Source organism: Bacillus rossius, chromosome 7 (genome assembly GCF_032445375.1).
Source record: "Bacillus rossius redtenbacheri isolate Brsri chromosome 7, Brsri_v3, whole genome shotgun sequence".
Taxonomy (NCBI): domain Eukaryota; kingdom Metazoa; phylum Arthropoda; class Insecta; order Phasmatodea; family Bacillidae; genus Bacillus; species Bacillus rossius.
This window is the reverse complement of record NC_086335.1, coordinates 62,049,762-62,074,689: the sequence shown is the minus strand read 5'-3', so window position 1 is coordinate 62,074,689 and position 24,928 is coordinate 62,049,762. Positions and strand designations below refer to the sequence as shown.

Below are 24,928 nucleotides of genomic sequence, written 5' to 3'. Positions count from 1 at the left end.
TCTTCCATGTAAATATAAGTATTTAGCTGCTGAATTTTCTTCCAAGTTAGTTGGTTTTCAATGTCTTCAAGTTTTTTACTTCGTGAATTTTCAATTTTGGTTTAATTTAGTGCTATAAAAAGCATAACTATCGTGTTTACGTTAACAGGAATTTCTTTAGTTCCAAAAATAATTTGAGTTAACTCATTTTGAATGACTTTATCAGTAGAGTTATACTGTAAGGTTAAGCTGTGAACTTAATGCAGATTTGATTTCAGGTGTATGGTAAACCTGCATTAGGGTTGAAATTCACAAAAAATACATTTTGGATTGCTTAGTTAAAAAAATTTAATTCTAGTTGTATGTTTTTACCCTTTTTCTTATTACTGGTTTTTACTTTTGTTTACATGAAGTCAGAATTCATTGTGTTTATGTTGGATATATATTACTTGATTTTATGTTCATAAAGGAACACAAAATCTTAGAGATATAATTATGATACAAATTTGTTTCAGGAAATTTAATATAGGCCTATTGGTCAAACTGCTCTTACGCATTCATTATTATACTGAAACCCTGGGGATGTAGCATCATCCAATGATAAAGTTAGGATTGTAAATATTTATAAAATCTTCAGTAAAATATTATTTTTATAAAAAAATTAAACTACATTTTTAAAGTTTTTGAACTCAGCATAAATTTGTTTTTTATGTTGTTTTCTTTTTAAATCAAACCAAACGTATAGGAAAGAAATAATGATTTATTCAGTAAAGTACACACCTGTAATTTTTTTTTATTTTCTTGAAATTTTAGAATCAAGTTAACCCTACTACAGATATTGTTAGCCATGTTGTCGTCTTTGAAACAGTTCACCTCAGCACATGCACTGCATACAGTACTGCAAAATTCAGCTTTTGTGGGTTTCATTTATCTACTTTAGTGCTATATTATGTAGTTCTTGTAAATATTTTATTGCATGCATGAAGTGTGATTTTGTGCTGTGTCAGGTTTGTTATACAGGAATTTATTGCTGGTCTGTTTTGGTATCACACCAATTTGTACAGTTTACATTTGTCTGTACTTCATGTATGGATTTTTAAATAAACATATTAAATAAAATGTGTTATTGTTTACAAATCTGCTTGTCTTGAAGTCCTGGACAAATCTTTGAAATAATGGTGTAAATTGTAGGTATATTATTTCTGAAGACAGTGACTTCCTTTGAAAAAGACCTCTGGTTCCTGAATCACATGATGTCCAGTGTCAGTCAAGTTTGATAATTAATACATGCAGAACATTGATAATTGGTTTTCTGGTTTTTCATTTACCTTTGTCTTATCCTGGTTTTACCTAACTCCAATATCTTTTGCATTTAATTTGAGGCTACAATTTGCTTTGTGCTAGGATTTTCAAGATACACAGCAAAAGTTGTATTTAATGTGTGTGTGTCTATATATAAACAGATATGAATGGTAATGTGGCTATAAGTTTAAACATGCACAAATTGTTAGAAAAACTCTTTGATAAATGTCGGTTTCCTGCTTGTGCAACATATCATTCCAAACTGCCAATAACCAAAATACTGTCACAAAAAAAATTTAGTTATGAATATATAATATTATGAATATATTATGAAATTAATTCTTCTCACATCTGAAAATCACATTTCCGTATTAAAAAACTAATAGTATAGTTCCAGAAACATGACATCTCCTTTGCACTATTATATATGTAGCAGCAGCTCTAGCAAGTCAAAGTGTTGAAGATGTTAATCATTGTTTGATGATCTGTGTCTGATAAGCAGTGATAGTATAAATGCAGACAATTTAACCACTTAGCTCTGTTAAAAGCTGTTTTAATGACATAGTTGCGAAAGTGACTATACAAATTTCCTCCATGTTTGGAAATCATTTAGGTCCTTGCTACCGTTGACGTGGATTTAGCATTATGCTCATTGAATATGCTTGGAGCTAAATGGTTGAGTCTTCAACAACACAGAAACAACATAAGCAGTGTATTTATTATATATAACATGGTGAAGATTTTCATGGATAACTTTTCATTTCGTGAACATGTCGAATATCAGCTACTCAGAATATGAATTCACACACATTACTGCTATAATATCATCCATTAGGTTTATGCATGAGAAGCTGTTTTTAATGTACTTTATATAAAGAGTGTAGTTATAAGTCTAGGTTTTTTCATCATGGTTTTTAACAGAAAATTTTTTCTCCGTCGTTTATTTCCTGTTAATTGGATTTACAAAATAACTCGAAAGATGAAGAAAAAAGGAAAAAAAAAATAAATACAACTTTTGAGAAAGACAGTAACATATGTGTTTTGGCTATAGTTAGAATGTGTGCTTGCAAATTATAATTTTTATATATTGGAATTTCTTGTTATGTTTTTAATAGCACTCTACTATTGACTTTACATTGTGCAGTAATTTTTTAAGTACTTTATTACTGAAAAAATTTTTGGACATTAACTCCTTTTAATAAATTGCACAGTTCAATGGGTTGTGCAAGCATCATCGTTGAACTGGTTTTTTCACATTACGCTACCTAGATTTGCTAGTCCTGCTACAGTCTCTGTGGTGCTGCAAGAGCTTCAAGAACTAGGACAGTGTACAATTTGAGACTTATCACTGGGTGAAACAAAACATTTTACAAACGTCAGACTGTGCCCACTTTATTCCAGGGACATCTTCTGTGGAGCATCGCGAGTGTCAAGACTTTGATTTATTTTCATGAAGTGTAATTTTTTTTTTTTCCTCCAGCACCCACGTGTGATCCAGCATTCATCTCTCTCATGTTCGGTGGTTAAGGTTTTACTTTGTACAGTTGACAGAGTGAGGCTCTAAGATCATTAATCTTTTCAAACAATTTGACATGACTTCTAAAGAATAGGTGTGATCATCACCTGTTTGAACTTATTCCTTAACATACACACATTTCTAAAAACTTTTAATTTATAATTTAATTTCAAAAATTTCTTAAATTTTATTGGAGAATTATTTTTGCAATAGGTGAGATTAAACGATAACCGTGTAAGTCTACTTTGCATAAGTCAGGGTACAATATTCCATGTAAATTTATTTATACAAAATATGTTTAGTTGGAACCGGAAACTAAAGAAAATAATAACTTGGAAAAAAAGTGTAATAATATCTTGGATAATACAACAAATTATTATATTACGTTATTTTGACGTATTAGGCTTCATAAAACCTGACAGTCATCTGACAAACTGAAGATTTTTCTTCTCATGCAGAATTTTCTTGTAGCCCGCTAACAATAGTGTGGATGGAGTGGAGAATCGAGTCATGAGACGTTAAAACAAAAGACGGACAAATCAATGAGAAGATTTAAAATTCGCGTAGCCCTGGATTTGGGTGAGATTTGGTAGCTTAAGTCAAGGTATTATTGTATTAGAATTTAAGTTCATTTAGCACTTTGAATTGTACCAATGACTTTTTTTTAATTATTTTGACATTCAAACTATTCAGTGTGTTTAGGATGTTTACATAATGTGAATTCATATTATTGATAAATTTTAAGCATTTATTGTAGTTAAATTATAACTAACTTAAAATTCAGTATACATTCTTTCATTGCATTTCCAGCTGATATTCAGGTCTAGTTTCAGGTAAATTAAAAATATTCATAAGTGTGTTATTGTAATAATGTATTGGAGGCTTTTGTGGGCAATCATTGGCACAATGATGTAATTTGATTATGAAATTCATATTTCTGTACATAGTACATTGCAGTAAGGGTCAGTTGTAAAAAAAATTGTTTCAGACAATATTTTGTTTTATATCTGTGCTAAATCATCATGGTATATCACATGTTATTTTGCTGGAAGTGATATTTTTGGAAGTATCCTACCAAATGTAACGGCAAGAAGTTCAAAGTAACTGCAAACATTGTGCTTATTTAAACTGTTTTTTAAACTAAATCAGTATAGATCAGTATCGTTTATATTTTTTGTGTAGCGTGAAAATAGTTCTAAGCATTTGAAAAATTATAAATTATTTAAGGGTGGTCAAACTGTTGCTGAACTTTCTGCTGTCTATTTAATGATAAATAGGGACAAGATTATGTGGTGAATTGCGATAAAGCAGAAATATCACAGAAATGCAAGTTTCAAATGCAACAAAATATCATTAAAATAATAGGCATTTTTAGTCTAAACTCAACTCGGATTACACAAATGTAATCTTTTAATATATTAAATTCAATGATTGTAAATTATTTAGCATGGAGTTAGTACCAAAAATGTGTGTACTAAAAATATTAGAATATCTTTTATGATATCCAACTGTTATTAGTAACTAATTTTTACATTATGACATTGGTACATTTTTTAAATGCACATATACTTGCTGATTTATTTGTATTGTTCCCAATAGTTTGACATGCTTATTACAAATTATTATATTGTAAAGTTGCATCACGTATCAGACAAAATGGCACTGTTTTGGTAAAGTAAGTATCATTGAACAAGGAAGTTCTGCATTTGTTGAAAATTGTGAAATCTTTATGAATAAACAGAGTTCATAAAAAAAATAGTAACACAGAAAAATCTTGTTTTAAAATACAAAATTGGACTAAAAATAAAACCATAAAATCTTGTCTCAAATTATAAAATGTGTGCATGATACAAATGCAATGAAAACTACAAAGAACTTTACTTGTCATGGTAGTGGAAAGTATTGAGTTTCAACAACAGTGTGCAGTTTGCACCACTTACACATAAACAGGTTGCTAACGGCTCTGCAAAGATGTGTTACAGTGGTCCTTAGTTATTAATTTTAGCAGTTATTAATTTGTAGCAGTACGTAGTCTCATTGCAATACATGTTAGGTCCTTTTTTTTCCACCAGCTTTGCTTAGCAACTGTGTACAACCATCTTTACAGGATTCCAATATGTGGTAATATATATAAAACTTTTTTATTAGTAATGTATCTTTTATTTGCAAGATACAGTATGGTTGTTTTTATAGGGATGCAACTATTGTAACCTCCCGTAAAACAAGTATCTGGACTTTCTTTGTGGATTTGTGTGTATTATATGATGCAAATCTTTTTATATTTTGTAATGATTCAGTATAGTGTTTGGTCTGTAAAAGTGACTTACTGAATATTTTTATTTACTGAGTTTTATTCAGTATCACTTCAGAACCTTTACTCACTGCACTTTCTGTCATAGCAATGAGTTTTTTTTTGTAGCTAATATTGCGGCACACACAAAGTTAGCAAGCAAGACGACTTTTAACAGCACTTGCTGTGATAGAAAGTAAGCAAATGTTAACATTAAAGCAAGTTTCAAGTATATAAAACTGAAAAAAATTATTTCAGAAAAATTTGGGGAGATTTGGATTGCTTAGCTTTCAGACTCTCCTGCAAATTTAATCCTTTGAACTATTTATTTCCACTCAAGTCCTCCATCTTCAATTTCCTGTTTCAATCCTTAGTGGAGTCTGGCGCTCCAATCCCTTCAAGCACGTTGCTTAGAACAGTCCCATAATCCAAGGGATTGGCGAGAGCCAAGCTAAACTAATGTTTGGAACAATATTTTAACGATGGAAAACCTGCCTCAAATTATATTTAAAATGTTTTAATGCCTGTTTGCGTTTTCACACAGTGCAATGACTTTCGTTCTATCGCAAACTGCTTTTCTGAGTTCTTGGGTACAAATATCCCCTTCCGGTTGTCTCCAGGAAAGCAGAATCACCTTTTGGGGCCACTCACACGGCTGATCAGGGGCGATCTAGGTTTGATTCCCGGTGGAGACAAACCTGGATTTTTCGCAGTGACAAACATGGCAGATATTTCTGTGAGCCGGTGGGATTTCTCAAGGTACTCCAGTTTCCCCCTCCCATATATTCCGTGACTGGTCCATTTTCTTCTCCGTTTTCATTGCCCTTCGTCGTATGCAATGATCCTGGTATAGATGAAACATCAAGTCTCAATCCATTCATTTACTTTTATTGATATCCATACTTGAATGCCTATAATTCAGGACAACTGCCACGAGTGTTATTTTGTCTAGGTAGAAAACTAAATGTTTTAATTTTTTTACGGCTAAAAATTACTTTAGGCCATATTTGTGGGGTTGAGATTATATTTTACTCATATATTCAGAATGATACGACTCTTATAAGAGAAACCGTAATCAGAACTTGGTTTTCAGTTAAATATTTTACTATGAGAGAATCGTTAAAATGTTTGTTTGGGCTTCGTACTACACTTTATAAATATAATCTCAAATAATGGTTTGATACCATGTTTTTGTCACATTTTTCGTTGTATTTATTGATGAATGATATTAGTAATGGACAATTAGGTACTTCAAAACCGTGTCCATGTCTTTACAGACTGGAATAAAACGGTTCTGCAATAGAAAGTAGTGGTAGTTCTTCTACCCTTCCTTTAACAGAGATGAAAACAATTAGCCATGTCATGTACATAATTGGTTGTTCTTGTAAACATAAAACACATACACTCATGATACTAAAACAATTATAGTCTTGTTATTTTATGCTGGTTCTACTGTATTACCTGACGGTGTGTATCGTCATCCATATTACTGGTGCTAGCAGAAACTTTTTGTATTTGCCATTTTATTTAGTTATCAGAGTCTTACATTTAAACCTTTATTCAAGTTTATGTTGTGGCCATTGCATTTTTTAAAATAAATTTTCATAGTATCAACATGTTTGCTTTGGGGTGTAAACAGTGAAGTGTAAATGTTAAATGTGATATTAAAACTTATCATATTGTTTTATTTGTGTAAACTTTCAGTGAAAAGAAAACTTGTTAATTATTTGTATATTTTTTTATGCAATCAATGCTATGTGCCTAAAATTAAGGTGAAAATTATAAAAACCTGTTGTTTTTTTTTTTTTGGTTAAGAATTATCTTTTAAATTACTGAGTGAGCAATGTTCGATGGGCTGGTTTTTGTACAGATATAAATTTTATCTTACAGCAATGTTTTTTTTTTCCTTGGCATATAAGTCACTATTATATAATTTATGTTAAAGCATGTAAATAAATTATTTACTCAGAACTGGCAGCATTTTATATACATTTCCCTATTCTTTGTATTATCACCTGAAAAATTATTGAGAAATGTTAAGTTTCTTGGTGTAACTTTAATCATATTAAAAATTGTATAAACCTCTTTGTATGTGCACACATCATTTTGGAAACTTTTTTTGCTAATGTGAGAGCTTTTTGCACAAGATTTAGTTTAATTTAAACATTTTCATTTGAAGTACTAATATGCAATGTTATAGGAATTTGCATATTTTATTTTGATGTGTGTACTCTTTTACGGTAGTAAAATAACTTACTATAAATTTGTACATATTAAAAATCACTGTGCTACTGTGGATGTATGTTTTTTTCTAATAACTTTTCTATGGAGTGTATTCTTATTATTTCTAAATCTTGGAAAAGCTCATTTATCCCAGCTTTTGTTTAAAATAAATTTTCATACTGTGCAGTTACAGTTCAAAACACTATCTAAATTACTTATGTTTATTAAACGAGATATATGATAGTTTTTTGTTTTGTTCAAATTATGTAGCTGTTTTAATTACATTGACTTGTAATGTTTCTTTTCCTGCAAGTTTTCCAACAGTGCAAGTGATGTTTAAATTTATTGGTCAAATTAAAAAAAAAATTATTCTTACTAGTGTTGGGTCAATTTTGATTTTTAATTGATTGATTTATTGTTCCGGTTTCAGAAGCCAGTGGTTCTAGAATAGAGGTCGTCTGATTTGTCCCATATAGCAAAATCTCGAATTGCTAGTAACATAATTTTGATACATCTGAAGATTTTTTTCTGAAAAAAATTTAAGATTTTTTGATTATTCAGGCTTTCCCAATTTGTTTAGGCGGGTTATCAGATTGTGTAAGGTCTGATTAAACACAATTTTATTTATTTGAAGGAGAGGTTTTGAGTATTTGATTAGGGGTTTTAGCTATTATAGTGATTGTAGTGGGAGTAGGCCTATATCTTGTTTGATCAGAACAGTTTAATTTGAATGAAGTTTACGTAAAATTCATTACTTTTTATGAATTACATTTATCTAGAAAAATTTTCAGTTAATTTGTTTTCTGTAGCTTTGGCTGAGATGGTGTCACTTGAAATTTTGACTTAAATTTTTCATTAAAACCATAGTATTTTACTACAAGTACTAGGACAGTAAAAATTCAATTCTTAGTGTTGTTGCAAGGATTCATTGTATTTTAGATGAAGTTGCATCATAAGCATTTATTGCATGTAAAAAATACAGCTAAATTAAATGAGAAAACTTTTGTAATTTTATATATATAAACTACAATAATTTAAGGTAGATTGTCCAGTAAAAACTATATCACACAATTTAAAGTATTATGGTGTTCACAAGTGATTGAAATTGAACCGTCCTAAATTTGTAACCTGTCTATTTATTATTTCTCACGTGGAGGACTAAGTTGCACACTAACTCCGAACTACCTTATCTCTCTGTGCTCTGAACCCTCGCCCACTGGAACCGTCACTCGGATAACGCTACACTTTCAACACCCAACTCACTTGGATAGCTCAGAGTCCCTGAAGCGCATAGTTCTTTGACTTTCCCAGTTACTTCTGTGTCCATCTTCCACTGGCCACAATTTCCCCATTCATTGATTACCACCTTATTTCTCAGTCTCTCCTACTTGCGGTCGAAGGGGCACAGTGAGTCTCTAATCAGCGTATCGGGTAAGTGCTGTGCTCCATCAGCAGTACTACAGGGTGGGAGGACCTGCTCATTGCATGAACTAGGTACAGTACATACACCACCCCGCATCATGTCACGGTATTATGGGGCTCTCTGCTGTCAAAACTTTACAAGCAGACTAGTGTTATTTGTAATGGTAAAGACACACACGTCATCGTATGTAATTGTATTTGTAAAATAATACTGGTTTTTGTCAGAGTGTAATTCAGAAAGACTTCTTTAGAAGAGTATGTAATCTGGTGTAGTCTAAATTTAAATAGAGCAGTCACATCCCAAACTTAAGGATTGAATATAGAATGAAAATCAACATTTCTTAGAAATAAATGAAACAGACCCAACACTAGTTCTTATGTTTGTTCTGTACTGTGCCATTACATAATTACAAATTAAATTTCTGTATTTTTACTATATCACATCAACTTTGTATAGAATACTATTTGTTTGTACAGTAAAACCTCAAAAATACAAACTTTAAATGGATCATAATTTTGGGGGTTTGAATTGTGGATTTTTTCAATATTTGAACTCCTCCACAAAATTATAAGTTGTTGACTTTTAACAATATTAGTGTGTGTTATTTATGTGTACAGCATTAAAAATACAGTTTTATACAATTTTCCAATTTATGGGATTTTTAAATATGGGGTTTTTATTTTGAGGTTTAGCTATACAGGCAAATTATTCTCTGTTTGGTTTTGTTATGAATCTTGTATTTAAAGTAAATGTAATTTTCAACCCTGATAAATGTTTGACACAAAAGCTGGCTTCTTCTTCTGTCTGGTCTCACAGTAAATGCAGAAAGTCACTGGGAGTTGAAATAACCAACTTTTTTGCAACAAACCCCCCCACGTGTGTTTCTACCTGTTGTCATAGGTTCAACCTAGCATCAAACTACCTGTGCTGTACCTCATAGATTCTATAGTGAAGAATGTCGGTGGCGCGTACATAAATTTGTTCACGCAAAACATTGTGTCAACCTTCTGCGGTGTATTTGAAAAGGTAAGCACTGCAGTCTCGTTTGCAAAATACATTGATGTGGTGAACAGTCTTTAATCCGGCACCTGCGGAACCATGGCCTGGCGGATTTGTGATTTACTGGATTATCGAACACCAGTGCAGTTTTAACGGGCATACCTAAGAAAACAAATTTTAAATCAAATTGTTATATGCTGCTTTATTTAAAGAGAGAAAACAAATGAGTGTTGGTCATGTTCAAAATATCATTATGGAAATGTACATGTGAAATGTGATCCGCTAGTAAACCGGAGTTACTGTAGTGAAATAAAAGCTGATGGGAACAATAGCCGGAATACGCCCGAAAACATCTGAACAGGAGCCGCTCAATTGGTTCCAGATTACGGAATGGCTGAACCACGGAATGTTGGATTAAAGACCGTTCACTATAATAAGTAGAAGGGTCATCAACTACTTGGCAATAAACATTGTTTTGTGTAAATCATAATTTAAGTACAAGTTTGTAAAATTAGTAAGCATGCAAATTTTGTACTAAAACATTGAAGTCCTTGCTAAATTAATGTTCTGGGGTATGTTGGAACTGTTGAGGCTGTTACTCTAATATTTTTCCCCCCTTCTGTAACCTAGGAATTTTCATTGAAAAGTATAAGATGCTGTGAAAGATTTGACTCAATATTTTTCCCCCTCTCGTAAATATATTATGCTAAATTGCATCTTGAATTTTCAATTTCTATTCTCAATGTCCAATTTAATGCAGATTGTCAAAAAAGAAACTAACGTTACAAGCTGACATATTTTTTTGTAGCACTATACCTTTGTCAAAAGAAATAGATTACATTTGCATTTTAAATAAAGGTAGTTTAAATTCCATTTTATCAGGGATACCATAAAACAATTTGGCCAAGAAACATCTCATAAAATGGTTTTTTTTTCCCCCCAAAAAACGGTAACTTAAGTAATCAATCCGTATTTATTTTCCTGCATGCCTAAAACAGTAAATAAATTTTCTCTGCACCTTGCAAAATAAGAATAAAAATTTTTTATAGGTGGTTTAGATAATAATTATCAAAAAATTGATGTAGCAAGCAGTAACATTCAAGTAGGCCCAATGATTTGTGTGTGTACATAATTAGCATACAGTTAAATAGTTCCTTGTAATCAGTTATATGATAGTTTTATTAAAAAAAACTGATTGCATTTAAATTTTATTAACCTCATTAAATATATATTTAGCTGTCCTCTATGTGGGTACTGCTGATTAAAAGCAATAAAGATCAAAGAAGCATCATTTTAAAAATTAAATATTTGGGGTACTAAACTATTCTATATATATTAGAGCTGAAGATTGAAGTTATCTTATGAACTATGTTGTGTAGAAACTATAACAACTGAGGAGCTGTCTGAACCAGTGAAAATGAAATGTTAAAGTTAAAATACTAATTTTAAGAGCAAAAATTAAAAATTGGCTTTTAGTAAGGACTTTTGAAAAGTTCAAAATATTGATTTCAAGGATTAAATTGATAGTTTTGTAGTGAAACAGTTGCATGTTTAATTTTCAGTAAAAATCAGTTACATGTCACTATAATGTTATAAAAATGGTTATAGAGCAAATAAATCAAGGACAGTGTTGGAAACTCTTCAATAGCTATTGTGTACTTTATAAACATTTGAATGTAAAAAGAACAATTTCTCCAATTCCAAAATAAAAATACCTAATCATCACTAAATGCTGCTCACACAATTTAATGTTCTTTATGACTACTCCATTTTAACAAAATAATAAAACTCAATTAGAATCCAAATCTAATGTTGAAGTTAATGTTTTTTGGTTTTGCACATCAAGTTAGGGTTTCAATAATAATTTTTTTTCCAAGTTATTTTATGGTTCCTGATTTCCCAGAGATAATTTCTATGTTTTGAAAAATGTTTAGTTTTTACAGTTATTTTTTTAAAATATATTGGTCATAAAGAACATCAAATTGTATCAGTAACTTTATAGTGATTATTAGATATTTTTATTGAAGCGTTTTGAGCATTAACTAACATTCCCAAGACTGTTTGCAATATTTTTGATCTAACGTGTAATTCACAATATGATCAGTTTCATCCTTAAAACTAAATTTTTGAAAATATAAGTAGTAACGAAACCCCAGTTTTTTATTCGTTGTTCCTTGGTTCCACTGGTTGGTTCATTCTCCAGTTCCTGGCTTGGTTGGGAATTTTTCGCTCGTGGGAAGTTTCCTTCCTGGTTATAGGACCGGGTACTATGTTGCCCCACAACCTCCATACTGCAGAAGGCAATGGATTCGCAGCGCAGAATCACCCTACCAAGAACACCCCATGTGGCTTCTATCAAAGAGTTGTTTCGGTTCATTGTCAAGGCAGTAGTAGATGCAATTTTTTTTTACACGTAGATATTTTTCAATAAAGAACACAAAGATGTGGAAGTACCAAAGGTTTTGAGACTCGGATGTCGGGGAATCAGTATGTACATGGTAGAGGTGAGGTTGTGCAGCCCGGAACTGAATCCCGCAGGTTGACGAGCGGGTTCGGGAGAACATGTTCAAGCTCCGGATGACGTGGAACGAAGTGTTCCCGGCCAAGAAGCTGTACGCCCTGGATGTGCGAGTGTCGTCCATGGACCCGGCGTGGCCGGTGATGCCGCCTCCCGTCTCCGCCCCCATCATCCACATCAACCGCAAGTTTCTCAACATGGTGAGTTCATGCACACACACAAGGATTCATAAATTACTTGCATCTTAGGTGCTTGCCTAATCAGGGGCGGAACAACAGGGGGGGGGGGGGGAGGGGCAAGTGTATTTTGCCCCCCCCCCCCCCCCCCCCCCCCCTCTGAAACCTTGAAGTGGGGGCAAACGTGGGCAAAGAAAGTGCTGTGTAATCAATTTTTAGGTAATAAAACTGCTTAAATAGCACCATTTTCAACTTCAATAGGGGGGATCGATGATTCTTTAAATAAGGTATATTGCCCCCCCTTTTGGAAATTTAGTTGTTGCGCCCCTGTGCCTAATCAAACAAAAATGCATGTGCAGGGCTGCTGTTGATAATTTTTTGTCTGTAGCCATTTGATGTAAAAATATATAAAATGTATATAAAAGTCATATAATTATGCAGTATATATTTGTGAACCTATATGCCAAATCAAATTTATTAAATGATTGGTAGGAAAATTGAGTATAAAAATTTTGGACTTTTTCACACACATGTTAGTATTACTGGTGAATAAATATCAAAGTAATAAGTGTGTGTATATGCTGTGTGTTTGTTTTTTGGTGTGTGTACATGTTGTGTCTGTGTTGTGTATATTTTATGTGGTGAGTGTTGTGTGTATGTTATGTGGTGTGTGTTGTGCTGTGTATATGTTATGTGGTGAGTTTTGTGTGTATGTTAATGTGTTGGGTGTATGTTATGTGTTGTGCTGTGTATATGTTATGTGGTGTGGGTGTTTGTGTGTGTGTGTGTTTGCGTGTGTGGGGTGTGTATGTGCATTTATTATTGTCGGACCAAGTTAGGCACAAGTTTTGATTCAGTCTTAGAAGAGGTTTGTCAAAGTTAATTAATTATACAATTTGTGGCTTATTTTTGTCTGATACATTCAAGTAGGCCCAATGATGTGTGTGTACATAATTAGCATACAGTTCAATAGTTCCTTGTAATCAGTTATATGATAGACTTACCATATGTGTTTGCCTGATTATAAAACTTTTTTTTAATTTTTTTTTTTAAATTAGGGTTATACCAACTTGGGAGAAAAATGATAATGCTCAAAATTTGTGGAAAATGTAATATTTAGCAAACTTCAAATTTTAAATGGGTTTTAAAAAAATTAACCATTGATTGGCAGTATTCTGAATTGTTTTTTTATGGTGAAAAGCAGACCTAAACAGGTAAATTGGAGCCATGAAATAGCATTGGCTAAGACTTCAATGTAAGATTGAAAGCGATTCTATGAATGACTTATTGTTGCAGTATGTTATCGAAAACTTAGGTCTGAAAATAAAATTTTAAATGTCATAGGTTACTGATAACGTAGTTAAATGGAGATGTTTGTGTGAATCAAGAAACCCGGATATATCGTTTTAGCAAAGAATTCTAGATTTTTTTTGTTCTATGACTGATAAAAGAAAGTATGGCAGTAACATGTGATTTTCATTATGTAAGTTTTAAAGAAGGATGAAAATTTGGCCAAGTGTAGGATAGGATGATTTAACAGCATTTTGTTCAATTTGTAGATAACATTTTGAGGTGTCTCACTATGTTTGAATTTCACCAGGGGACATGGGTCAAGTGTAACATCTCATAGACGTCAGGGACATGGAAGGTTTTGAGATTCTGGTGGAGCACCGATAGAATGAATAGGTGGGAAAATTCCATTTTCATTCCTGCTGGGAATTGAACCTGGATCGCTTTGGTGTTGTCGAGTGATCTGACTACTCAACAACCACCATGGCCCCCACTGTATTTCTAGAGCCCTAGATTGTGTTGTTTAATTTCTGTGTTTGGTTCACAATATGGTGAATTAATTTTCTGTTAATTGTGTTCAGACCACGACGACAACAGCCACTGCTTCCAACGTCGCCACCACCTCTCCAGCTAGGGGCAAATCCACCACGACCGTGGTGACTGCTTCGAAGCTGTCCCCTGCTCCCAGCGCGTCCAGCGGCGAGCCAGACATGAGGGCCATGCTGCTCAAGAAGCAGAAGGAGTTCCTGGAACTCCAGCAGAAGAAGCTGGAGCTGGAGCTGTTGCAGACGAAAGCCAAGCTGGAAGAACAGCAGAAAGCCCTGGAGAAGCAGACCCACGGCCAGGTGAGCCTCGTTCCAAAACAACTGAGACTCGACTTTCGCCAGCAAGCCTCGGTTCATTGAGCAAAACAAACTCGGGGTCAAGTTTAATACGAGTACCAGAGCATTTTTTTTTTATAGGAATTTACAGTGATGTGTATCGTGTTTTATCGCATTATCTTCTCACATTTTGTGCTGAAATAAAGTTTGAAAAGTAGGGGTGCGCTTTATATACGAGAAAAACATTTTTGTTGGTTTTTTTTTTTTTTTTTTTTTTTTTTTTTTTTAAAAATAAAAACATGGCAAGTACATTTAATTAAAAAGCTGAGTATGTAAAAGCACGCCAAATAAATTAATTTGCAACAAAAACATATTTTGTTCCAATTTAAATGGAAAAATGAAATCGGTGACCTGACAAGCCGAAATTAACGTAGTGTACCCATAAGTATTGTATTACGCACTAACCACGAAAGAGTGCAGACTATAAAATGTAGTTTACTAGGCACAAGAGAGCACGCACGTTGCATGCAATCTGCAAGATATCTATATTTGACTAAGTGCTCTTACTGTATATAGGCATCAACATAACCAAACACAAATGATGCCAACTAGAGCTGGCTACATTTTTATATGCGCTGCACAGCGACGATGAACATTTAAAGGTTGTAATGTTTGAAAATGCCATTAAAAGAAAATTTACACATCGAACAACTTTTATTTTGGTTAATTAAATAAGTAAACGGTAATACCCTAATGATATGAATTTAAACTTTAACTTGACAAGGTGATGGTTACATAACACCTTCACAAAGCGCTCTGAATTTAACAGCGGGATCACAAATGTGAGAATTTTTTCCCCCCAAATTTTGACTGCCTAAAATAACAGTGTGACGATTATGTGATAAAAAAGGTATGTGTTGTAGTTTTGGGGGGTTAAATGGCTGCTGTGTGTTTTAGTAATATGGGGGTATGGTAGGTTAAGAACTTGTGCAGTAAAATCATGGTTAAGACAGAGAAATCAAACTTAACATAGAAAATTGAGTAAGGAGCAAGTCATGACATATGTTAAGGAACCATCTAATCATTTGCCTTGAATGATTTTAGAAACCAAAGCAAACCAAAATTATTGGTGTAAACCATGAATCATGATAAGAAACAGGACTTCGAAATGCAAATGTGATGTGTAACTACTTTGCTGGATAAAGTGCTATAGTAAACCAAATCGTAAAGCCTTTCTTATGGAATGCAAGTCCAGTGTCTCACCACTGCACCATTTGGTTCCATGATTAGGGCATTAAATGTTTGTTGCATTGGAAGTAGGTATGATTTTAATAATGAGGGTGGGTATGAGGCACATGTCCACAATCATATGTGGATGTTTGTTTATGCACATGTTGAAGAGAGCTTGCACATGTGTGAGTGCGTGCACTAGATTTTCACTGTGTGTGGTTAAACCACATTTTCCTGAGAATATATGGAAAATTAAAATAAATATATACATATATATTATAAAAAATTATTTAATTTTTAATTGTATGTTTTTGGTGAAATAGCAGTAAAATGTTAATACAGTACAACCCTGTTATAACATTCTCCAAGGGACCAACATAAAAAAATGTTATAAGCAGGAAAATGTTATAAGCAGGAAATCATCTTCACTTTGTAAAAATTACACGTGGATTGATTAAATTAAAAAGTATAGGTAAAACAACACAAAATACAGGAGTATTACACTAAGTACAGCAATAGAGTGGAAAATTGGTTAATTTTATTTATAGATAATACCTAATAATATGCTAAAGAAAAAAAAATGTTTTGTACAATACAGTTCAGAGTCGAAACAGAAATATTCAACTCTTTTGCAATCACAACACACGTTTTGTTGGGGTTCCTGTCCACTTGGTTAATAAACTGAATTTTTTCAGCTACAGAATATATTTTCGCTTATATTTATCGGCCATCATAACCGTACAAAAACCTGAATAAAATTTCAATACGGCGTATTTTAATTAAATACGACCGTGACTACAATAAGTAAAAAAATAATAATAATTACGGTAAAGGTTAACCACAAACAAAAGCCGTGAATATATCCATAGAACAGTTAACCATCTCAAGGTGTTAAACCTTTGAAACAAAAACCAGCACCATAGAGTATAGTAGCACTGTTTCCGACCATGTATCAGTGCACAAAATGTGCATCATAAGTATAAAGGAACAAGTCATAGGCTAACAAGCGCGAACAGGACGCCATATTGATAGTCGATCCGGTGCAAGTTGTGGAGTGCGTGTGTACCACGTCTATGGTGAACTACTCAAATGTAAACATCTGATGTTTGTATATGCGTGCTGTATTTTCTAGCTATGGTTTCGCTCTAAATTATGACTTTGAAGGAAGGGATACCGCAAATTGTGGCAGTTATCAAAGTAAATTTGAACGTTAAAGGCGGGAATGTAGAAGTTTTAATATTGTTATAGGCGGGAAATTAAAGCATTGTGATAAATGGAGAAATGACGGGACCATGAAATTATGGTGTTATAGGCGGGAAAATGTTAAAAACGGGAATGTTATAACCGGGTTGTACTGTAGTGGTTCTCCTAGATCTGTAAGCATGTTAAATTTCTGGTGTGGTTATAAAATGTTTGTGTATTGCTCATTTCGCTATGAAAATATTATGGTGCAAGTTAATAGAAACATGTAACCATTTGGAGCCAGTGAAATCGCTATTATATAACTTGTGTTGTTAAGTCTTTACTCTGAATGTAAAGGGTACTTTGGTTTGTGGTTGGAGCAGTTGCCTCCACCAGTTGGTGCGGGCTCAGGGTCTCAAGAGACGGGCAAACCGGCAAAAACGAAAGCTGCGGGCCCTAAATTGTCAGGGGCGTCCACTGGCAAAAAGCAGGCACCTTTGGGTGGTGCCAAGTCCACAAAGGTATTGATATGACGGTTGTGGCTAAGTAGAGTTCCTGACAGTGCACCTCTCGTCCTGCTCTCTCTCTCTCTCTCTCTCTCTCTCCTGCCCGTCTCTAAGTACCACGCAACCAGAACCCAGTACCCAGTACCCAGTACCTGGCACCGAGCACCCAGCAATGTTGAGCGTGCTTCCGCAATTTGCATGGGTTGCTGTGTAAATTGCTAGTTGTGTGTTTGATTGGTTTCCTTGCTTCAGGCTAGGTGATTATTATTATATAAAAAATGTCGTAATTTATGCTAATATCTACACTTGGATTTCTTTTCCGAAGCCTAACCCACTTAACAACTATTTTTACTCTACACATATGCATATTGGTGTTTTATGAATTGGGTGTTGGTTTATTGCTTATTCGGAGTGTTTATTTTGCTGTTGGAATATTTTTTTTAGTTGAATTTTAAGAACTTTAGTTAATTGTTTGGGCCTCATTCCTTTATTGCACTTTAAAGGGCATTTATTCTCTCTTCTTTTTTTTTTTTTTTTTTTTTTGTAGTTCATCAAAAGCTGATGTTTCTGATTATGCAAAATTAATTTCTCTTATAGCCTGCTCTTCACATTGTTTTGAATCTGTAGATTGTAAACAGTGCATCCAAAAATCTGCACATTGCATCGAATGAACCTAACCGTCACTGCCAACAAAGCTTTACACTCTGTTCTCGGGTCAGGTTTGCCAGGATTTGTTTCAAGCTTTGTTCTGAAGCTGTTGTTTTGAGACACCAAATAATTGCAAGCTTTGTACATTTCTTGTTGTATTCAGTCACTTGTATAAAATTGGTTGGTTGTCTTTACAGGTAACATTACTTACAAATGTAATATTCTTTGTTGGCCATTTATCATGAAAATTTCTGGGAAATCATACGTTAGAAGCATAGTTGATATTTTTTTTTTGTTTTACTTTATAAGAGATTGGCACAAAAGAGTTTTAAGATTTACTGCCTATTAAAAATGTGTTGAAGAATATTGACTTATTTGTTTATGTTTTAACAAACAATTTTGGGAGTAGTGAAAAAAGAAATATTTGTTTAGAAGGTATCAAAATGTAATTTGTGATCATGATTTATATCATAATTTGAATGAAGAATTTCCAGAATGAGATCATATGATAGTAAAGCTGTGGAACTGCAGATTCTCCTGACACACTGGAACAAAGTTTCTTAACACATGAACAAAGGAAAATCAAAATGTGGTTGTGGTTGTTGTTTTTGATGATGCTGATGCTGTCTCATATCAAAGCAGCAGTAGAGAGTCACCGTTGCTAAATGCTTTGCTGCACATTTCATCTTGTGAAATTTCAATCCTTTAAAAAAATCTGAAAAAGAGCAACGAAGTAGACAAACTACACTAATTGAATGGACAAACATTAGTGTCTTTCATATTGAATATGACTTAATTTCATCACTTACTAGTGTACAATTATGTATATGGCAAAATTTTGCATAAAATAAGTTTTTAATTTATTTCATTGTAAACATATCTGCTTCAAAATTATTATTTGTGAAGGAAGAATTTTAAATAAGTTTTGGAATATTTAGGGCTTATTTAAGGATTCAGCTCCTGCGTAGGGTGGCAGCTCTGTTTATATAACTTAGTGAGTTCTTCTGCGCAGTACTTGGTGTTAATCTTGTGTAACAATCATTTTATTCTTAATTTTTGCAAATTCACCTTACAATTCATTTTAATGTCTGTAGCCAAAATGCCAATATGTTCAATGTTTTAGTTGATCTTAGGAATTATTTATTTTTTATTAATTTCTCACTATCATGCTCAAAATAAGGCACCAGTAAATATTGGCTTGTTGAGTGTTTACAATGTATAATATGTGTATGGCATGTTTTCAATTATGCTTGTGTGTGTGTGTGTGTGTGTGTGTGTTTTTTTCCTATTGGCTCTGGAGGCAATATAATAATTTTTTTTTTTTTTTAAAAAAAACAGTGCACGCAAATGTTATTTCACCACCATTGAAATGTTTTTAGAATGAAGGAATGGCTTACAAACTTGAAATTTCCGCTGCCTCGGGTGATTTATAAGTCACTTACCTACCCTCATAACAGTCTTGATTGTTTGTTTACTAGACTTGCTTGTGTTTTTATGTGAAGCACTTATCTCACTAGGGGTCAGCTTCTGTGCAAATGATTAATGCAATCTAAAATACCATTGATGAATTAAAAGTTTCTTACAGAATGTTTGTGTTGTGTGTTTTCCAGAGTTCTGCGTCAGCTGCAATGGTGCAAACAGCGCCTCTTTTGAAAGTGAAGACTGATGAGAAGCATGTCGTCACACCTGTAGCTCGGTCTCGCGACCCACGCTTAGCTGGTCGACAGATGCCTCCCATTGGCGATGACAAGATTTCAAAGCCAAATTCTGTTGTTTCTAACATTAAACGAATAGAATCTGCTACACCTAAACCTCTAATAAAGGAAAACCCTCCTAGTGCTGGCTTGTTAAATAAAGAATCAAAGGTAATCAGTAGGAAAGACCCTCGTTTGAGAACTAATAAAGTTTTACAAAGCATGGTGTCTACAACCAATAGCAAAGGGGACTTGACTTCAATGCATAGTGATAGCAGTACTCACACTGTTACAGTTCCATATTGCCCATCTCCCACTCCTTTCTCTCAACTGGAGAAGTCCACTTCATCACGAAAAATTGTAAGTGGTAAGGTTGACAAGTCTTTTAAAACTGACTCTAGTAAAGCTGTTGATCGGAAGGAGGAAAACCCCGGTAAGACAACTACCACAGAGTCTTCTAAGAGTTCTCCTCCTTCCAAGAAAAAGATGTTGGAGAAAAGGAAAGATGATAAATTGACAGTTAGTGTGAATAAAGAAATGAGCAATGCTAATCGTCAGGGTAGGAGTCCAGTAAGAAGAAAGAGTCCTATGCTGAAAACTTCTCAAAGATCAAAAAGTCCTGCTTCTAAGAAAAGTCCTCAAAGGAGTAGCCCTCTAAGATCTAAAAGCCCTCGAAGGACAAAAAGTCCTTCTAGATCCAAAAGTCCTACAAGGTCTAAAAGCCCAATAAAGTCCAAAAGTCCCATGAGGTCTAAAAGCCCAATGAAGTCCAATAGCCCCACTAGGTCCAAAAGTCCTAATAGATCCAAAAGCCCCACAAGGTCAAAAAGTCCTTCATCAAAGAGTTCTGCAAGATCAAAAAGTCCTCAGAAGTCTAAAAGTTCTTTCATCAATAAACCTAAAAGTCCTCAAAAATCTGGTAGTCCTGTGGGAGTAAAGACATCAACGATTAAGAATAAAAGTATTTCTAAATTAGAAAGTGCTAGAGTAAGTCCCTTGTTTAGATCAGAAAGTCCAACATCAAAGTTCAAAACTTCCTCACAGCAATCAAAAAGCCCACCCCAAATTCCTAGAACTACGGTAGAAACAAACATGAATGTGTTTTCTAGTAGCAAAAGTGTCCATAGGTCTAGTCCTGTTCCTAGAACAGCAAGTCCCGTTGAAACCAGAAAAACTCAAAGACCAGACAGTCCTGTCCCCAACCTGAAACCTTCTGTTTTGAAGGTAAGCACAGTCTCTCCCAGCAAAAGCCCCCAAAGAAAGAAAAGCCCAGAGCCCAGTAGTCCACAGAGGCCTCCCGTTGAAACTAACGAGCTAGCAAAAAGCGCCGCAGAGGACCGGAGGCCGCCACAGCTACACAGCGGCCACAAAAACAGTCTGTTCGACAGCTCCGACAGCGATTCGTCCACATCGTCACTTTCAAAGTTTGAAGGTGATGGCCGCAAGGGTTCCCGTGCTGCGCTTTTCAAGGAAAAGAAGTCTGCAAGAAAGAGTCGGCACTATCGAGAGAGAGCCAGCTCGAGGAGTCCAGAATTGTGCCTCTCCTCATCAACTGGGGACGTCGACCTTCGTCAAGGCGGGCCTCCGCAGAAACTGGCACGTTTAGCGACGTTCCAAGCTGATGTCAAGATGGTGCCCTCGCCTGTAATTAAAGAAGAGGAAAAAAGTAAGCATTTTCTACAATTTTTTTGCATTACTTTTGTGGTCCAAATAAATTGTGACGTTTTTGGCACTGTGATAAAATTTTGAAAGAAAAATTATTTATTTTGCATGATCCTGTTCAAATTTCTATATTAATGTGTTGTGTATTTCTGTCTACTGTGTAGATACATTCATCTGCTTCCTGCACTTACAGTACACGCTGTTGAAGATAAGGTGGGATTGTTTTGATATGTTCTTCAGCGAGCATGGACTTTATCAGAGGAGTATTTTAGAGATCAGAACACTAACTTATCATGTATCAATAACTGTTTTTTTTTTCTAAGAATGTTCAGCTGTCAGTCAGAATATTCCTTGAAGCACCTGTTGAAAAAGTCTCACCTTATCTTGAACAGAGTGTATAAGGTGTAAGTTGTTCTAAAAAAAAAAGTTTAGATAAGAATTTACATGTTAAATGCTTACTATACTGTGGTATAAATTAAATTATGTGGCTGTGTTTGAACTGCAAAGGTTGTTATCTGTTACTGCACTGAATTTTTGCTCATTCGTTGTACATGTTTCTATGATATTGTATAATATAACAAAAAATATTTTTTTAGCCTCATTTTTATTTCGAAATGATTCAACCATGAATTCAGTTCTACCCATTAACTTGAAAGCTGGAGAAAAACCAAAACAGGAATTTGAGTTGATCTGAATTCTTAAACTAAGTGTAGTGTAGTCACACTCACACTCCTAATTTATGAAATTTCATGTTTAAATATTTATTTTAGTACACACACATGTGAATCACATTACATCATAAGATTAATTATCAAAGATTACGAAAAAGTTGGACTTCATCTTATTTGTAGAAAAAAGCTTTGTTACAAAAATTTGGTTAACGAGCTAATGCAACATTGAGGGCCCCACACACATTGCCAAAATCCTCCGAGGAAAAACTGTGCCGGCCAGGCCTTTGTGATATACGGAGTGTGTGTGGTGTGTTATGATGTGTTACATGCTGTTGGACCAATCTGTGCAAGTATTTCCCAGTTATTCCAGTTCAGTTGTCACGTGAAGAACTGTGTCGTGCTAAGTTCTTGAAGATTTCATGGAAAAAAAACGTTCTGAACCATGCCTTTGGCTGGTCAGACTTGAAGAGTATCATGATAGAATGAAAGTAGAAGCTGCTTACACCTGTTTAGTTGCGATTTGAAAGGCCATTGAGCCAAATGCTTACAGGAAGTGACAAAGTATACGTCTGATATGATGCGATTATTACCTGTGAACATGAAATGCGTCGAAGGCCTGAATTGCGTAGATTTCCATACAGGAGTGTAAGTAATGTGAGGAAGGTTTTATCCATTTATGTTGGCTGAAACAATTCTGTCTTCAGGGAGATAAGATACTGCACACAACTAGCGTTGCATAGGCCTGTGTGAAACTTGACTCGACTGAGTGAATCAAATATTTGATTTGGCTTTGCCATTAAATTTGCCATTTATTATATTTAAAGCTTCGTGACTGATGTGCTTCGCATTTGATGCAAAGCTTTGTAACATTGAACGCCTAAGTTGTATGCCTCAATTTTTTAATTTTTTAATTATTTTTTTTATGAATGCAGATGATCATAACTAAAATGAAGAGTTGTTTAGTTTGATATAATCAGCTATATTAATACCGGGAAATATATTTTCATTATCTATTTTTTACATTTAGCAGCAATTTTCACAGTTTTTTGTAGGTACATTTGACATTTAAAGCACTTGAACATTCCCTAAAGTTCCTATACTTCACAGAACACTTTTTTATGTTTCTAAACATTCAATAGTAACACCAATTTAGGATGCATGTCACATGGTAAGTCATAGATTTGTAACAGATAAGGAAATTTCAAAACACAACTAATTTGGTCAATTTCTTTTTTTTTTTTTTAAATAGAAATAATTGATATATACGTATATACTTATTATGCACTGTATGTAATAAGAAGAAAGTGTTTCATCTAGGAATTTTCTTATATTTTAGAATATATATTTTAATAATGGGGTAGGTTAAGTGACAATTGAAAAAGGCCCAAGTATTGTTATTTTCGAAATGGGAAAAAATCTTTGTTCATCATATTTTTTATTTATGATACGAAAGTAATTATTTTTCGTGTGTTATCTTTTTATTGCATGAATAAAGCAAGTTACTTAAAAAATTCGAAAGATGCCACTCAGGTCTGCTTTTATGAACACACAAAATTAATTTTATGCATTTTTTTTTTATCCTTTCTATTAAATGGTTTAAAACATAGGGCTTAAATGGTTTTGAAATCACTACAAATGTTAAAAAATATATGTATTTTTTTTACTTTATTCCAGTATTTTATAAAAAATAAATCTAATACAGCCTTGCTGAGAAAAATATTTGCATTTCAATTTGACGTCGCAAATATTTTAAACATTTTCTATTTTATACATACTTGCTTCACATAAAAAAAAAAACTGGTATTCGCACAGGTCTAGTCATGAATACTGATGCATATTTATTTGATAATAATTTGAATTTCAATTTTACATCACAAATATTTTAATATTATACTTGCTTCACATCAAAAAACTGGTATTCCCACAGGCCTAGTTGTGAATACTAATACATTATTACATAATACTTGATTATATACTCACTTCGCATCAAAAAAACTGGTATTGGCATAGGCGTAGTCATGAATGTTGCTACATAATTACATACTCTTTAACAAAACCAATCAACAGTTAAGAACTTACCTACTTGAAAATGGAACAAAAATGAAATTTTTGCAAATGTTCACCTTTTATAGAAGAAAGTTTGCAGAATTGTGAACAGTCCTGTGGTGTTCTTTTAAATTAAAAATTAAAATAAAATACATAAAAGTAATTTTGTAATATTGTGAATATTCAATTTTAAAAAAAAATTGAACACTAGTTCTGAGTTTAAGAAAGTAGTAATTTTATTTTTCTGTAGCTGAAAAGACAATTTGAGGATTTATTGTGTGTGTGTGTGTGTGTGCATGTGTGAGTGTTTGCGTGCATGTTTTTTTTTTTTATAGAATCCACAACTTCCATCCATGTTTTTGTTATGCCATGTCTCGGTTACACCAAGGTGCGTGTGGACTCAAGTTTGTCTTGTACATCAAATTCTTGTTGCAGATAGGGCATTAATTTGGGCAACGTGTATTGAACGTTGGCAGTTTATGGTGGATATCTTCCCAAAGCGATGGTATAATTCTGTGGTTTCACGTTGGTGAAGGTACTTTTGCTTTGCTAGTTAAGTCAGACCCTTCAACATTGTAGACATTTATCAGCTGGTGTGTACTGTTTCATCAGTTTGAGTATGTTGTCTAGATTATTAGGTATCTGATCCGTGAATTGTATCACTTGGCACAGTAATTGTACGGATGGATAGGGTGCACACAAGCTGCACATTCACAGATTCTAGGTCGTAACATTGTATAGTTTATTTGCTG

At 33.7% G+C, this 24,928-nt stretch overlaps 1 protein-coding gene across 3 annotated transcripts in view; it reads left to right on the top strand.

Moving 5' to 3' along the window:
* Nucleotides 1-24,928, top strand: part of LOC134534185 (serine/arginine repetitive matrix protein 2-like) — an 87,280-nt gene that overhangs the window by 21,194 nt on the left and 41,158 nt on the right. For 2 of the 3 annotated variants that reach the window (XM_063372337.1, XM_063372338.1), the window contains exons 3-7: nt 9,634-9,759; nt 12,271-12,450; nt 14,298-14,561; nt 17,333-17,470; nt 19,714-21,463. In XM_063372337.1, the coding sequence (XP_063228407.1) occupies nt 9,634-9,759; nt 12,271-12,450; nt 14,298-14,561; nt 17,333-17,470; nt 19,714-21,463 (2,458 nt within the window). The remainder of the gene's footprint in view (nt 1-9,633; nt 9,760-12,270; nt 12,451-14,297; nt 14,562-17,332; nt 17,471-19,713; nt 21,464-24,928) is intronic. The other variant, XM_063372339.1, reaches the window with a different exon arrangement.